The 16111-nt window shown below is 37.7% G+C and overlaps 2 protein-coding genes across 5 annotated transcripts in view; both read left to right on the top strand.

The window, feature by feature from the left end:
• The window catches only part of RCOR3 (REST corepressor 3), a 53728-nt gene that overhangs the window by 15856 nt on the left and 21761 nt on the right, over window positions 1-16111 (top strand). For all 4 annotated transcript variants that reach the window (XM_047840588.1, XM_047840586.1, XM_047840587.1 and 1 more), the window contains 3 exons: window positions 286-410; window positions 1166-1244; window positions 11348-11566. In XM_047840588.1, the coding sequence (XP_047696544.1) occupies window positions 286-410; window positions 1166-1244; window positions 11348-11566 (423 nt within the window). The remainder of the gene's footprint in view (window positions 1-285; window positions 411-1165; window positions 1245-11347; window positions 11567-16111) is intronic.
• On the top strand, window positions 13607-14585 carry LOC125155597 (vesicle transport protein GOT1B-like). Its single transcript, XM_047841046.1, is given in 4 exon segments — window positions 13607-14045; window positions 14047-14070; window positions 14072-14206; window positions 14568-14585. Coding segments are annotated over 4 exon segments (429 nt in total). The 5' UTR covers window positions 13607-13793.

Raw genomic sequence — 16111 nt, 5'->3', positions numbered from 1 at the left:
ACTGAGGGACATCTAGGTGCATTGTTACCATGTTAGTTTGTGACATTCTTCTCTCCCCTCCCCCCCAGAACAAATAGGAATAGTCATTCAGAAATGTCAGTGACACAGGTGTGACGGTTTCCTGTGACTGTAACAGCACTTTTTAGTTCTATAATTCATAAAGGTACCCATGAAAATATTTTTCATCTATCACTTTAAGTATCAAAGAATAATATCAGAAATATTATTCATTCTGTTAATCAGTTTATGAATTAAACTTGCTGATATTGACATTTTTTTTTCAAGCTTCCAGATAAGACAATTGCTAGCCTTGTAAAATATTACTATTCCTGGAAAAAAACTCGATCTAGGACAAGCTTGATGGATCGCCAGGCTCGTAAACTAGCCAATAGACATAATCAGGGTGACAGGTAGGTTGGATGCTTTTATATAGTTATATTGTTAGGGACATTGGATTGGATTGCTTACATTTCCCAAGGAAGAAAAATTATCACAACACATTGTAAATACTTTTTAACCTTACATTCATGTTTCTGCTCTGACAGGAAGAGTTGAGTGATCAGAAGTCTTAAGAGCAAGAACTTTCTGCAACTCTTTCACTGTTAGTCATAGCCAGCAAACTTGCAGCTGAGTTATATTGGAGCTGTGTTTAACTGTACTCATGATGGCTTTCTTTTAGTATTGCTGTATTCAATACATATTTTAGAATACATTAAGAAGTATATTCTCTAGAACATGGCTTGCCTGAGTACAGTAACCTGAGTAATTGAAATCCACATTATTTCACCACTTTCTGGTGATATAAAATCATTTTGCTTCCTGGTGTTTGTCTTTATCCTCCAACTGGAGAACTGAAATCATGAGTATTATATCAAATTAATATATGTGTTCTCTTTCCCAATGATACTCTTTCTAAATATTTTTCCTATTGGGTCTCTGCTTTTTAGGTAGAAATGTTTGCTAAAATGATTATATGTGCCCAAAAGGATCAATGTTTCCAAATACTACAGAAATTTAAATTATAGAAGCTCATCTTCCCAAAGACAGCTCATGTTTTGTTGGGGAATATTTAGTGAGATTATTGGCAAGGTGTATTGCAATTTGATAAGAGCCCTGGAATAGAATAAAAATGGAATTAAGTTTACTGATCTTTGTTTCTTCTCAGCGATGATGATGTGGAAGAAACACACCCAATGGATGGAAATGATAGTGATTATGATCCAAAAAAAGAAGCCAAGAAAGAGGTAATGATGATCATTAGAGTGCTTATAGTTGTTCTACAAATCCATGCAAAAAAGAATGAATCGTATTTCATGTTAAGGAAAACATTTTTATATAATGGCATAGGAAGTAGTAAGTTTCAGTGTTAGAGGTTTTTGAAAAAAAAAAAAGTAATATCTAGAACTCCTAGTTAGCCAATAGTTTAAATAATTGTTGGCAGGGGGGGACACCTTGTGGCTCGGTCAGTTAAGCATGCCACTCTTGGTTTTGGCTCAGGTCATGATCTTGTGGTGGTGAAATCGAGCCCTGTGTCAGGCTCTGTGCTGGCAGCAAGGAGCCTGCTTGGGATTCTCTCTCTCCTGCTCTCTGCCCCTCCTCTGTGCACACTCTCTTAAAATAAGTAAATTAAAAAAAAAAGAATTGCTGGGTTACCTCATCCACGTAGAAGTATAAAAGCCCTGCCACAATCCCTAGTCTTTAATCCAGAGAAAAGAAAACCACCCTCAGATGATATAATATGAGTATAGTATAGTGTAAAATTACGCTTTCTGGTTTTGTTACACAGTTTTTCTTGAAAATACTTCTTTTGTTCCATGTTATAGCAAATTAGAAATTACAGATCTTTCTCAGTCTGTAATGGGGTTACATCCCAATAAACTCATTGTAAGTTGAAAATATTGAAGTCAAAAATGAAATTTAATACACCTGATCTAGCGAACAGTATCCCTTAGCCTAGCCTAACTTAAACATGCTCAGAACATACATTAGCCTACAGTTGGGCAAAATTATCTAGTACAGAGCCTATTTTATAATATAGTGTTGAATATTTCATGTAATTGAATACTGTACCAAAAGGACAAAATAGAATGGCTGTCAGTGAATCAGTTGTTTACCCTCATGATTGCGTGGCTGGCTGGGAGCTGCAGCTCACTGCCACTGCCCGGCATCACAAGATAGCATCATACTGCGTATTACTAGCTCGGGAAAAGGAGCATTCGAAGTCCAGTTTTTGTTGAATGCCTGTGGCTTTCACACCATCATAAAGTTGAAAAATTGTAACTAGAACCATCATAAATTGGGGACTGTCTGTAGTAGTGGTATACTGACAGCAGTGAAAATTAAAAGCGGCCTCAAAGGAAGAGATGGAAGAATCCCCAGCTAGAAAAGCACCCATATTCCTCAAAATGATAATAATGATGACTTAAAGTTACTAAGCAAAGGCTAAATTGTTATACACACTCATTTATAAAAGCAAGGAATTATGTAATTGTACAAAATAGACCCAATATTGAAGGGTAAAAGATTGTGTTATAGACAGCTGTGGAATGGTGAATATTGAAATTGGGAGACAGAATGTGACCTCATCCTGTTTAATGACCCCTATTCCTCTTAAGGAACTCACTGCCGTGGCCTGTCCTGGCCCTTGGCCATCATCTTAAATTCTCATCAGTGACAACTTAAGGATCCTACTCTTGCCTCAATTTGATATGTAACTAATTTTCTTACTACTGCTAAATGTTTTCAAATTACTTGATACCTTAATTTTTTTCCAAGTCTGCCTTGTTTCCCTGAGCTATAGACCCAAGGATCAACTACTTAAATTGCTCTCTTCCTGGTATCTTTAAGTCCCCATGTCCCTATTTTGCATACCTTCCCTAACCCTGTAAACCCACACTGCTTCTTCAGTTGCTGTTCTTGGTCTGAGAGGCACAGCAGGAGAACATGGCACAATCATGTAAATTGTTGCTACTTAGAAAAAATAGCTTCAGGTCTCTGTGTAGTCCTTAATGCCTGTTTTTAACCTCTCAGCCTCCAGGTTTTCCATTGGTAAAATGAAAAAGAATTGTTCTGGGAATCAGAGAGGTAATATGTATAGAATCACTTAGAGTACCCAGGACATAATAAATCCTGAATAAAAGTTGCTGGTTTTCTGTATACATCATCTACCGCTTCTCCCCTGCCCAAAATCTCAGCAGAGAACTTCATCTACTCCACAGAGAAAATATCAAGCAGGAGCTCCCTTACATTCCAGCAAAGTTTTTGAAGTCAGGGACTGAGTTACATTGTGTATCTTGTATCTCCTAGCACGTTACACAGTACTCATTGTCCACTTCTTTGTCAGTATTTGAGGTGATCAGACTTTCAAAAAATGTTACAGATCTGTCAGTATGAAATGATATCAGGAACATTTACTGAATGAAGTCTGCCTAAATGCCTGTCTCACACAGTAACAAAGGTCCCTTCCCTTGTGCTATATAATTCCATTGCTTGTTTGATCCCGTCTATCGTTTCATGTCACATCTAGAACTTTTCCCATTAGTTATCCCTCTCTATGCCATATTTTCAGCCTTTTTTTTTTTAATTTTTTTTAATGTTTATTTTTGAGAGAGCATGAGTGGAGAAGAGGCAGAGAGAGAGGGAGACACAGAATCTGAAGCAGGCTCCAGGCTCTGAGCTGTCAACACAGAGCCCAATGTGGGGCTCGAACTCACGAGCTGTGAGATCATGACCTGAGCTGAACTCTGATGCTCAACCAACTGAGCCACCCAGATGCCCCTCAGCTTTTTCATTGCAGCTCAAAAGTATGTCCAGGTCTTCTGTTTAAAAGCATAACTATCTTGGGGTGCCTGGGTGACTCTGTTGGTTGGTTAAGAATCTGACTCTTGATTTCAGCTCAGGTCACAATTTTGAGGTCATGAGATCGAGCCCCACCACAACCGAGCCCCACATCAGACTCTATACTGAGTGTGGAGCCTGCTTTGGATTCTCTCTCTCTCTCTCTCTCTCTCTCTCTCTCTCTCTCTCTCTCCTGCTCTTCTCCCCTGCTTGTGTGCACTCGCTCGCTCGCTCGCTCTCACTCAAGTAAAAAATAATAGAAAAGCATAAGTATCTCTCTACCAGTCTAGAAGAAACTCTCCTCCTTAGTACTACTTCACTCTTGACTTTGCTTCAGTCAGGCTTCTGTCTTTTCACTTCACTGAAACTATGGACAGAGGTCATCAGTGACCTAACTGCCATATCCAGTGATTGATTGTTCATTGTATTCTACCTGTGCTTTCTTTATCATTTCAAGTAACTCACCCCTCCCTTCTTCCTGAAAATCTGTTCTTTGATTTTTGTAACACGATTCCGCGATTCTTGTCTACTTTTTAAACTGTTGTGTCTCAATTTTGGTGACTTTTTTTCTTTTTCAGTTACTATTTTAAACTATACTATTCTATACTTTCTCAATTCTGTTTGTTTTGTCATTGTTTTTAATTTTTTCTCTCAAGTATAAATTTTGTCCTTTTCTTTATGTTGTATGCCATTGCCTTATTTTCAGGTTTTCATCTCTTTGAATTACTGGAATGTTCTGTCTTCTCTCCTTGCTTCCAGACTCTTCCCACCACCCCTTCCAGTCTGTTCTTTAACCCTATTACTGAAGCAATCTTTTGAAAACCAAATTTACTGCTGGCAACCTTTTCATGGCTTTGTAGGATTAGGATAAAACACAAAGCTCTCTAGTGAGGCATTCCCTACCCCACCCCACATATTTCAAATTACTAGCAGTGTTTTAGATAAGTTTTTTAGTTCCCTGGCTTTTGTCCTGTGGTTATGTTGGTTTTCTCTTTTTCTGGAATTCTCTTTCTTCCCAAACCTGCCTAGCTGTGCTGATAGCTCAGAGCCTGGAACCTGTTTCAGGATCTGTGTCTCCCTCTCTCTCTGCCCCTCCCCCCCACATGCTCTGTCTCTCTCAAAAAATAAATAAACACTTAAAAAAAATTTTTTTAAGCGTTTTTTGGAACAGAGCTTCTCAGGTTTAGCAGGTTTTAATATTGCACCCATAAGGGGCATGTAGAAATTATGGAGGGGTTTTCGTTATTACGATGATTGTAGAGCACTGCCGGTATGTGGTGGGAAAGGCATGCCCACCAGCTCTCCTGCAATGCACAGCACAGATTTTTCCCACCAAAATGCTACCAGTGACTTGACGGAGTAAGTAATACCCTAGCAGTATTTGGAATGGAATTATTCTAGGGTATAACCATGTTCAGCTTTACTGGGTAATGGCAAACCATTTTCCACATTTGATGTACAGTCAACCCTTGAACAACATGGGTTTTGAACTCTGTGGGTCCACTTACATGCAGATGTTTTCAATAAATCCAGTACTGTAAGGTTTATTTTCTTCATAACATTTTCTTTTTTCTAGCCAAGTTTATTTTAAGAATGCAGTGTATAATATATACAACATACAAAACATGTGTTAATTGTATTGTCAATAAGGCTCTGGTCAACAGTAGGCTATTAGTAGTAGTTAAGTTTTGGGGGAGTTAAAGGTTACATACAGATTTTCGACTACAAGGAAGGTCAGTGCACCCATCCCCTACATTGTTCAAGTTCAGTTGTATTTCTTTTGGGCCATAGGGTACTTATTAGCCACTTGCCAATATGTGACATAATCACTTATAAAATGTTACAGATATGGTAATATGAAATGGTGTTGTCTTCTCAATTTCATCAGGTTACTAATGACGCTGAATATTTTTCTGTCTATTGTGTCTTTTTTAGAAAAAATGCTATTCGTGTTTGTTTTTTATCTTCTTTTCTGTTGGGTTTTTGTCTTTTAAGACAGAATATAAAAGTTTTCTTTCATATTGAATTCTTTATGTATTTTGGATACTAATCCTTTAGTTAAGCATGTTGCAATATCTTTTAGCAGTTTGTGGTTTATCTTTTAACTCTCTTTACATGTTTTGGTGGACACCTATTTTGTCAGAAGCGTGTAAATATTCAAATTTCAATGTTCTTTTATATTCTTCAAATTTTAAAGTTTTGCTTTTTACACTTAAGTCCTTGATCTGTTAGTAATTTAGTTTTGTTCATGTTGTGAGGTAGAAATCCATTGTTATTTTTGTTTTCTAAAATGGAAGTGAGTTTATCTCTTTTAATTGGTCTGCAGTGTCAGCTTTATCATATATGAGGTTTTGTATATACATGGCTATCTAGTCTGCTTGTCACTTAAATATCCCCTGTCCCACAATGTCTTAATTACTATATCTTTATAATAAGTCTTGTTAGCTGATAGGTTAAGTCCCACTGCTTGCTGTTCAGATCCTCTGTGTTCCTCTCTCTCTTTTTGCCTCTCCCCTGCTTTTGTGCACGATCTCAATCTCTCTCAAAACTAAATAAAACAAAAAGAGTAAGTTCTTTGACTTTTGCTCTTGAGGCTTAACAATTCCTAGAAAAGCCATATTAGATATTCCTTTGAATCTACATATAGAAGTGGAGATATACAAATAGGGAGAGATGAAACTTTTGTGTAATTTATTTGTAGATAAGTTTACATTTCCTACAAAGGTATTTATGTTATCTGAAAATAATAGCAGTTTTATTTCTTTTCAATTCTTACCTACCTTTTAATTTCTTCCCTTATTGAACTGGCTAGGTTCACCATTATTATGTTGAAAAGAACATTATGATAACAAATGTTTTTACCTTATTCCTAATTGTAGAGGGCATGGTTTTTATGTTTCAGCATCGACTAGAGTATAATTGAAGGTTTTCAACTTGCTCACATGACTGGTAGTTGATATGCTAGCTGTCAGCTGGCATTCCTCTCTAGCCTGATCGCCCGTGAGTGATCTGAGTGATCTGGCTTTTTACCATGGGCTGGTTTTCTCCAAAGCATTCATCCCAAAAGCACTAAGTGGAAACTACCCAGCCATTTCTGGCCTAGCCTTGGAAGTTATTCAGCATCCCTTCTGTGGGTTATAAGTGAGTTACTGAAGTTGATCCAGAATCGAGGAGAGAGGATATAGATCCCCACTTCTCAGTGACTGGAATGTTGAGGATTTTGATGACATGTTTTGAAACCTCCAGGTTTAGAATATGGAATATTCAGAAATGTTTTTCCTTATGTGCTTGAGAAGAATATATGCCCTTTTGGTTACAGGATTCTGTCTGTGTCTATTAATTGTAGCTTGTCCGTTCTGTGCTTGAAGTCTATGTTCTCTTACTGCTTGCTTCCTTGCTAGCATGGTTTTTGTTATCTGCTTACTGATCAATTAATTGAGAAGTGATGTTTTTGTGATATTTTATGTTTTGAAGCTATTATTAGGTGCATAGAAGTCTAGAATTATTTTATCTTGCTGTTGAATTGAACCTTTTATCAATATGTAATGACCCTTTCATCTCTTGTAATGTGTTCTGCTTTAAAGATTATTTTGCCTGGTATCTTTCATTTATTAAGTATTTACCTGGTATCTCTCTATTATTTTCTTTCAGCATTTCAACAGTGTTCTCTGTGAATCACTGATCTATGTGTATTTTTGTTCTTTCTTGTTCTTACCTTTTGACTTGTTTTTTCTAGTTTTGTTTCTCTTCCTTCATGGCTCGCTTTTTTTTTTTTTTTTTTTTTTTTTTTTGGCATTAAGACTGCAATTCCTGTTCCATTTTTTTAGTCTCTGCTAGTTTGGGATGTTTCTATATTTCTATTCTTATTGTGTACCCTGGAAAATTTTCCTGCATGTTTAACTTGGTGGAGCCTTTTTTGGTTTTTGTTTTTCGAAATAGGCTACACACCCAATGTGAAGCCCAATGCAGGGCTTGAACTCAAGACCCTGAGATCAAGACCTGGGCTGAGACCAAGAGTCAGACGCTTAACTGACTGAGCCACCCAGACACTCTCCTGCATATTTAACTTAAAATCTAAATTAATGACTTTCTGATTAATACAAGGCCCTTAGAATGTGTTGACTTTATTCACTACCCTCCTCATTTATATGCTATTTTTGTCTAATTTAAGTTACATCTTGTTTTTTAAAATCTCATATAGTTGTTCTTTATTTACATTTATACACGTGTTTAAAATTTACTCATTATTCTTTCTTGAATTTTAGACATTTCTTCAAAAATCATTTCCCCTTGTCCTGAAGTGTATGTATCTTCTACAAGTTAAATTTGTGAGAATCTGTTACTTATAAACACAGTTAGTTTTGGTATGTCTACAATGTCTATATCTCTCTTGTTCTTGAAACCCTGGTTTTGCTGGGATTAGACTCCTAGGTTGACAGTTAATTATTTGAATATAATATTCTACTGCTTCTCATTTCTATTGTTGCTGCAGAGAAGTCTGCTGTCAGGCTAATTATCATTCCTTTGGAGGTAATTTGTCTTTTTCTTTGTTTTTATGGTCTCTTCTTTGTCTTTTTTTTTTTTTTTAAGTTTATTTTGAGAGAGAAAGAGAGAACACGGGCACGTGTGTGGTGTGGGAGTCGGCAGAGAGAGAAATCCCAAGCAGGCTCCACACCACCAGGAGTACGGAGCCTGATGTGGGGCTCAAACTCACACTGTGAGATCATGACCTGAGCTGAAGTCGGATGCTTAACTGACTGAGCCACACAGGCACATGTCTACTTTGTCTTTAACGGTGTTTCACTTTTTTTTTTTTTATGTTTATTTTTGAGAGAGAGACAGAGTGTGAGCAGGGAGGGTCAGACAGAGAGAGGGAGACATAGATCCAAAGCAGGCTCCAGGCTCTGAGCTGTCAGCACAGAGCTTGACGCGGGGTTCGAACTTGTCAACCGGGTGATCATGACCTGAGCCGAAGTCAGACACTTAACCAACTGAGCCACCCAGGCACCCCAGTGGTGTTTCACTTTAATGTATCTGTGTGGAGCTGGGGTTTTTTGTTGTTGGTGTTTTTGTTGTGTTTTGTTTTGTTTTGTTTGTTTTTGTTTTGTTTTGTTTTGTTTTTTGTAAACTTGTTTTGGATTCATTGTATTTCCTGAATCCTATGTCTTAAGTTCTGTAAAATTCTCACTGGTTGCCTCTTTGAATATTATGTCTTCCTCATTCTCCCTATTCTTTCCTTTGGGAATCATTTTAATGGACTTTAACATGTCTCTTAACCATCTCATTTTCCATCTTTTTGTCTTCCCATATTTCTGTACTGCATTATGGTCATTTTTACATGTGTGCAGTTGCTGCTGTTCTGAGCTCTAATTTTCTGAGTTTCTAATCACGGAATTTCTAATCTTCTTTATACTATTTTTTTTTTATTTCTAGATGTTCAGTTCTTTTGCATATCTGCTTAGTCAGTTCTGATAGACTCATAAAAGAATGTTCCATATTTTCAATTCTGTCATTTATTTCTTTACGCACATGTAATACGTTGTATTTTCTTTATCCAGTAATTATAATATCTTCAATCTTTGCAGATCTAATTCTGTTGTTCTGCTGTCTGTCACTCATGGGACTTGTTTGCAGTTTGTGGTTGGGAGCTCATTTTCCTTGGAACATACTTGTGGAAAACTTTTGAGACGTGGGTTTAAAATTCATTCTTCTAAGGGGTACCTGGTTGGCTCAGTTGGTTAAGCATCCGACTCTTGGTTTCAGCTCAGGTCATGATCTCATGGATTTGTGAGTTCAAGCTCCACAGCACGGAGCCCACTTGGGATTCTCTTTCTCTCTCTCTCTGCCCTTCCCCCACATGCACATGGATGCTCTCTCTCTCTCAAAATAAATAAACTTCAAGAAAAAATAAATAAAATGCATTCTTCTAGAGACACTTTGCATTTGTTTTTGCTAAATGTCTGAAGGCCCTACCAACCTGAGGCCCTTTCTTTCTTTCTCTCTTTCTTTCTCTCTCTCTCTTTCTAATTTATTTATTTTTAAGAGAGAGAGAGAGTGTAAGGGAGGGGCAGAGAGAGAGGGAGACAGAGGATCCAAAGCAGGGTCTGCACCGAGAGCACATAGCCGGATCAGGGCTCAAACTCACAGTGAGATCATTACCTGAGCTGAAGTCTGACCCTTAACCAACTGAGCCACATAGATGTCCCCCAGTGTGAGACACCTGTTGTCCATTGAAGCATGGGTGTTAGGCAAGTGCCAGCTCCTGCATACTCACTTATCCCCTTGGATTCCTTTTCTAAAGAATTGGAGCATTAAATCTGTTCAGTTGAAATTAGGTGCCATTCAACCTAATGGGCAGTTTCAAATGGATTTCTGTCTCAGAAGCACAGAATAACATTGTATTTTTATGTCACACTTTAAGAATATTGAAAGTAACAATGAAATCCTACTTAACATTTCATGGTCATTATTATTAGGACTGTCTTAACCTCTTCCAAAATACAAATTCACATCATATTTTATTCACAGATAAATAGATTTAGAGTTTAGAAATGTCAAGTTTAAGATAATTCTGTGTCGGGGCACCTGGGTGGCTTAGTCAGTTAAGTGTCCGACTTTGGCTCAGGTCATGATCTCACGGTTCTGAGTTCGAATCCTGCGTTGGGCTCTGTGCTGACAGCTCAGAGCCTGGAGCCTACTTCAGATCCTGTGTCTCCTTCTCTCTCTCTGCCACTCCCCCACTTATGCTCACTCGCTCGCTCTCTCAAAAATAAACATTTAAAAAAATAAGAGGGGTGCCTGGGTGGCTCTGTCGGTTAAGCATCCGACTTCGGCTCAGGTCATGATCTCATGGTTCATGGGTTCGAGCCCCGTGTCGAGCTCTGTGCTGATGGCTCAGAGCCTGGAGCCTACTTTGGATTCTGTGTCTCCCTCTCTCTCTGCTCCTCCCCCACTCATGCTCTGTCTCTCTCTCTCTCAAAAATAAAATAAACATTAAAAAAATTTTCTTAAATAAAAAAATAAAAAGATAATTCTGTGTCCTTTTTAATCTTTAGGGGCCTACTTCTCTTTCAACAACTTTAAAGTGAGAATGAAATGTTATTGGCCACTTGTCATAATTCCTAACTTCTTTTTAATTTCTTAAAATACTTTTGCACTTAGTAAGTTATAGCTTTTTTGGCCCTTTATTGCTGAGGGAAATGGTATTCTATTTTGAAGCAAACAAGAATAGTTTAGAGTCCAACTTATTTTTTCATTTGTTCATAGTCCTCTATAGGCCTCTGGGCTGGAAACCAAACATTTTATTGAGTAGATTGGGTCAGGGATGCATTATGTTGTATACTTTTTTCCCCCGTTGGTAAGTGCTGCGTGTGTACTCATACGTGATGTAATGGGTTAGAAGTCTTTTTTAGGTGTACTTAGTGCAGCAGATACTTCTAGTAATAGACTGTTTTCAGGTTATTTGTGCGTGAAAACGAAATAACCTGTTACTCTACCTTTATCCTTCTAGGGCAATACTGAACAGCCTGTCCAAACCAGCAAGATTGGACTTGGAAGGAGAGAGTATCAGAGTTTACAACACCGCCATCACTCTCAGCGCTCCAAGTGCCGTCCACCTAAGGGCATGTATTTAACCCAGGAGGATGTGGTAGCAGTTTCCTGTAGTCCCAATGCAGCCAACACCATCCTGCGGCAACTGGACATGGAGCTGATCTCTTTAAAACGTCAGGTATTTCATAAAAATCATTTTTAATGATCCTATCCATTTTGTTTATCCCCTTTTGAAACCTCAGTGAACTTCAGCTCTTTGCACGTTTTCTCAGCTACCTGTTTCAGCTACCTGTTTCTCAGCTACATAAGTTTCAGTCTTTAAAATTTACTTTGTTTCCAAATTCAAAGATGCTTCTGTCTATTCTAAATTTGAATCCCAGCATCACTACCTGTTAGCTCTGTGATACTGGGAAATAATAGACTCTCTGAGCTTCAATTTTATATCTATGAAATTGGGGGTAATAATCCTACTTCTCTTGCAAGTTGTTGGGAATTGTTTGAGATTTTACACATAGGTTGTTGAGCAGCATCTGGCACATTTTGAATGCTCAATGAGTACTGGCTGCTCTCACCTCCTCATCATTATTACCAGTGGTAGCAGCCGAGGTATTATAAATGTATTCTCATCATAATTAGGTTAATCATGGTTAAGAGTAAGGATATAGGGTCAGTGAACCTAAATTTTAACCTCACCTACATCGTCTACTTCCTGTGTAACCTTAGGGGAGCTGTTTAACTCTTAACTCAGTTTCTTCATCTTGAAATGTGGATAACAATATGATGCTTGGGAAGAATTAAATAAGAAAATACATGATAATGCTTACAGCAGTGCCTCACACATAGTATGTACTCAGTTAATGGTTGTCATTAGGTCTCTGGCCTTTCTTGGTCAACTGTTCCTCTTTTTATTTGTCTCTGTTGTTTTCCCTGTCTCTTAGATGTAGGTACTCTTCCAAGTCTGTACTTTCTTGGTCTGTATCAACCATACACTATATGCCAGTGACAGCTGAATCTACTTCTCAGGCTGTGACTTTTCTCCCAAGCTCTATATTGCTGTATTTCTAGCTACCTGCTAGGCATCTAATCTATCCCCTAAAGATTTCTTTTCTGTTTTCTGTCTTACTGAAACATGAGAATCATCTTTGATTTATCCCTTGCCATTATCACATCCCCCAGTACACACAAACCCAAGTGGTAACCAAGTTGTGTAAGTTTTATCTGAGAAATTTTCTTTAAATCAGTCCCCTCATTTTTAATCCCATCACTACTACCTTTGTTCAGGCCCTTACCACCTCTTATCCAACCCTAACTGTCTTGTTGATTGTCCTTACTATCCACTTCTCTGCAGCTCCATGTTATACGTTGCTGTCAGTGTTATCTTCTTAAAATACTCGTATGATCAGAATCATTCATCTTAAAGCTCTTCGTTAATTTCTACTTGCCTTCACGTTACAGCACAGGCAGACAGGAATTTATGTTAAGAAATGTAAAATTAATCATGAGTTAGGAAACCACTGAAGGATTTTAAAGAGAAGTGTGACATGATCTTACTTACATTTTTCAACTATATCTCTTCGCATCTTTTAAGTAGTTGCCCTAGAGATTACAGTATGCCTCTTCAACCTACCATAATCGTCCTTGCTTAAGTATTACAATATGCTTCCTTGGAGTTAATATTATACCACTGTATATAAAATGTAAGAATCTTGCAGCAGTATAGTGTGGGAGCAAGATCGTTTTTCTGTATCCCAAACATTCAGATTTCTCTATCTTTTGACCCTTGTTATTTCCCCAAACTGCTCTTACATTCCTCTTCTCTTCTCCAACAGACTTCTTGAATAAATATCTACCATATTAGCTTCCTCTGCTTTCTTATCATCACATATTCTCTGACCCATCCCAATCTAATTTCTGCCCCATACACTATCCTAATTCTACCTCTGCAAAAGCCATCTCAAGTTTATTTATTAACAAGTTGCCAGATCTCATGCCCTCTTCTTGATTCTTATTTCTCTTGAATCTGTTACTGCTCAATAATATTTGACACTGACAACCACTTCTTCCTTCTTAGACTTCCTTTCCTTTGACTGCTCTGATGCTGGACTCTCTAATATAGGTAGCATGTTTTTGACTGAATGCTTAGCCTTTAGTTGAACAGTGAATGTATGTAAGATTCCCATCTCCCAAACTACAACACCCCTTCTCCTTAGAGAACTTCTAAAACACTTTGTCTGTAATATTTTTAAAAATGGCTTGAGTGGTCTTACAGCTGGGGTAGGAGTGGCTGCATCTTTCCAGAAGATGTGGTGGTTCTTGCCTGGGCTGCTTCCTGGTGCTTCTCTTGACTTTGCTTCACGCCCTGGGCACCCCGAGGTTCTGTTGCAACTGCTCTCACCATTGCAGCCATGATCTCCTTACCGGACACCCAGAGAATTGGAGTGGGATTAACAGGATATGGAGTATTTTTCCTGTTCTTTGGAATGATTCTCTTATTTGACAAAGCACTACTGGCTATTGGAAATGTTTTATTTGTGAGTAGCTTGGCTTTTGCAATTGGTTTACAAAGAACATTCAGAGTCTTCTTCCAAAAACATAACATGAAAGCTACAGGATTTTTCCTGGGTGGTATATTTGTTGTCCTTGTTGGTTGGCCCTTCGGTAGGCATGATCTTTGAAATTTATTGATTTTTTTCTTGTTTTCAGGGGCTTCTTTCCTATGGTCACTGGCTTTATTAGAAGAGTGCCAGTCCTTGGGTTCCTCTTGAATTTACATGGAATTAGATCATTTGTTGATAAAGTTGGAGAAAGCAACAGTATGGTAGAAAGACAAGTGAATTGGGGATTCATTTAAAATGTTGTATTATTTATAAAGTCCTTTGAAGAATATTCAGCCCAAAATTAAATTACATGAAATAGCTTGTAATGTTTTTTACAGAAGTTTAAAACTTAGATCCCACCAAGTACCAATAGCAGTTAAAAAGCAATGAAAGCAGTCTTCTAATCAAGTGATCTAAGAAGTCAGCAAGGAAACTGAAGGAGTGAAATCTTTGTTACAATACATATTGAAACTCTTGAGGATGATTTTTATTGTTTTTCTGCAGTGTGGGAAATACAGCCATCATTGGAGAAATGTGGTTCTGTTTCTTTTCTTTTTCTTTTCTTTTCTTTTTCTTTTGAAGATGCAGGAGCACCCATAGGCATTTGCTTTTTGGAAATATCCACTGGAATGGCAAAAGTATTTCCAGTTGCATTGTGTCTCTGAAAGTGATAACATGAGTTAGATTGGATTATGTCATTTTAATGTATTAAAGCCAAGGAAAACCCAGTTTTGATGTATGAAAGTCGTTCGACTTTTTTTTTTTGGTAACATGGTTAAAATTTTTAAAAAGTGCTCAAAATTTTTTGTTTTTTTTATTTTTTGTTTTATTTTTTTTAAGTTTATTTTTATTTAGTTTGAGAGAGAGAGAGAGGGAGAGAGAGAATCCCAAGCAGGCTCTGCACGGCCAGCACAGAGCCTGATGTGGACTTGAACCACGAACCATGAGTTCATGACCTGAGCCGAGATCAAGAGTCAGATGCTTAACTGACTGAGCTACCCAGGTGCCCAAGTGCTCAAAATTGTTTTAAAAAATGAAGGGATAAAATGTACTCAGTCACCTGTATTTATACTTTATCCTTGACACTACTACTTCACTTACAGCTTATATTTATTGATTTTTATGAAGGACCTTCTTTAAAGCTTTAAACTCCTTTCTCGGTTAGTCCTTTGATGTGTGACGTAGTAAAGGTTTGCACTCTTGGGTTTATAAATTCTACTACTTTTATATCCCAGACCCATCTCCTAGTGTCCAAACGGACTTCTCCCTTACCCACTCCAGTTACCTGTTCGTTTTGCATTCCCTGTCTCAGCACCACGTACACTCACTTATTCAGGCCAGCAACTGGAGTTACCCTTGATTCCTGAGTCTCCCCTGTCAGCTTTTCACAAGCACATCTTAATTTTGTTTCCAAGTTATTTATTTTATCCGTCTGTGTGCCACCACCATCACCCCTTCTTTCCTGCTGTGGTAATTGAAGTCCTCACTATTTCTTCTCTGACTTGTTAGATTAATTTTCGTCTTCACTCTATCCCCTTCTCCAAATTACAACTGGAATTATTGCTCTAAAAAGACAAATATGGTTACATTTACTCCCTTGCTTAAAAGTTCTTCAGAAAGTTTCCTTTAGTCTTTAGGCAAGATTCAAATTCTTTGTTCTGGCCCAGCCTAACTGCTTTCCTGTCTTTTCTACCTGCTGTTCTGCCTGGAAGGCATTTCCTGCTCCAACCTTATCTCCCTGCTTAATTCTTGTTAATCCTTTAAAACTAAATTTAGGTGTCATCTCCTTTGGAAAATTTACCCTATTTTCCCCACTACCCACACCCACTAACACATATACAAAACACTTACTCCCTTCTCTCTCTTCCTCCAAGTCTAGGTTGGGTGTTTTAGCATTTACTATACTTTTATATTTATCTCCCCACTAATCTATGAAATCTTTAAAGACTGAGACTTTTACATTTCATCTTTGTATGTCTAACATGGCTGACCACATTTGAATGATCTCTGAGGAAAAAATTTCCACAAATCACTTTATAAATATTGTCCAAACTAAAAAAAAAAAAGAGCAAACCAAGAAAAAATGTAACCAAATGAGCAAAAAAAAATCCTAACCCTTAATAATC

This window comes from Prionailurus viverrinus, chromosome F1, assembly GCF_022837055.1.
Source record: "Prionailurus viverrinus isolate Anna chromosome F1, UM_Priviv_1.0, whole genome shotgun sequence".
Lineage (NCBI taxonomy): Eukaryota > Metazoa > Chordata > Mammalia > Carnivora > Felidae > Prionailurus > Prionailurus viverrinus.
Note: the sequence above shows the minus strand (reverse complement) of the source record. Positions and strands in the feature narration are given on the sequence as shown.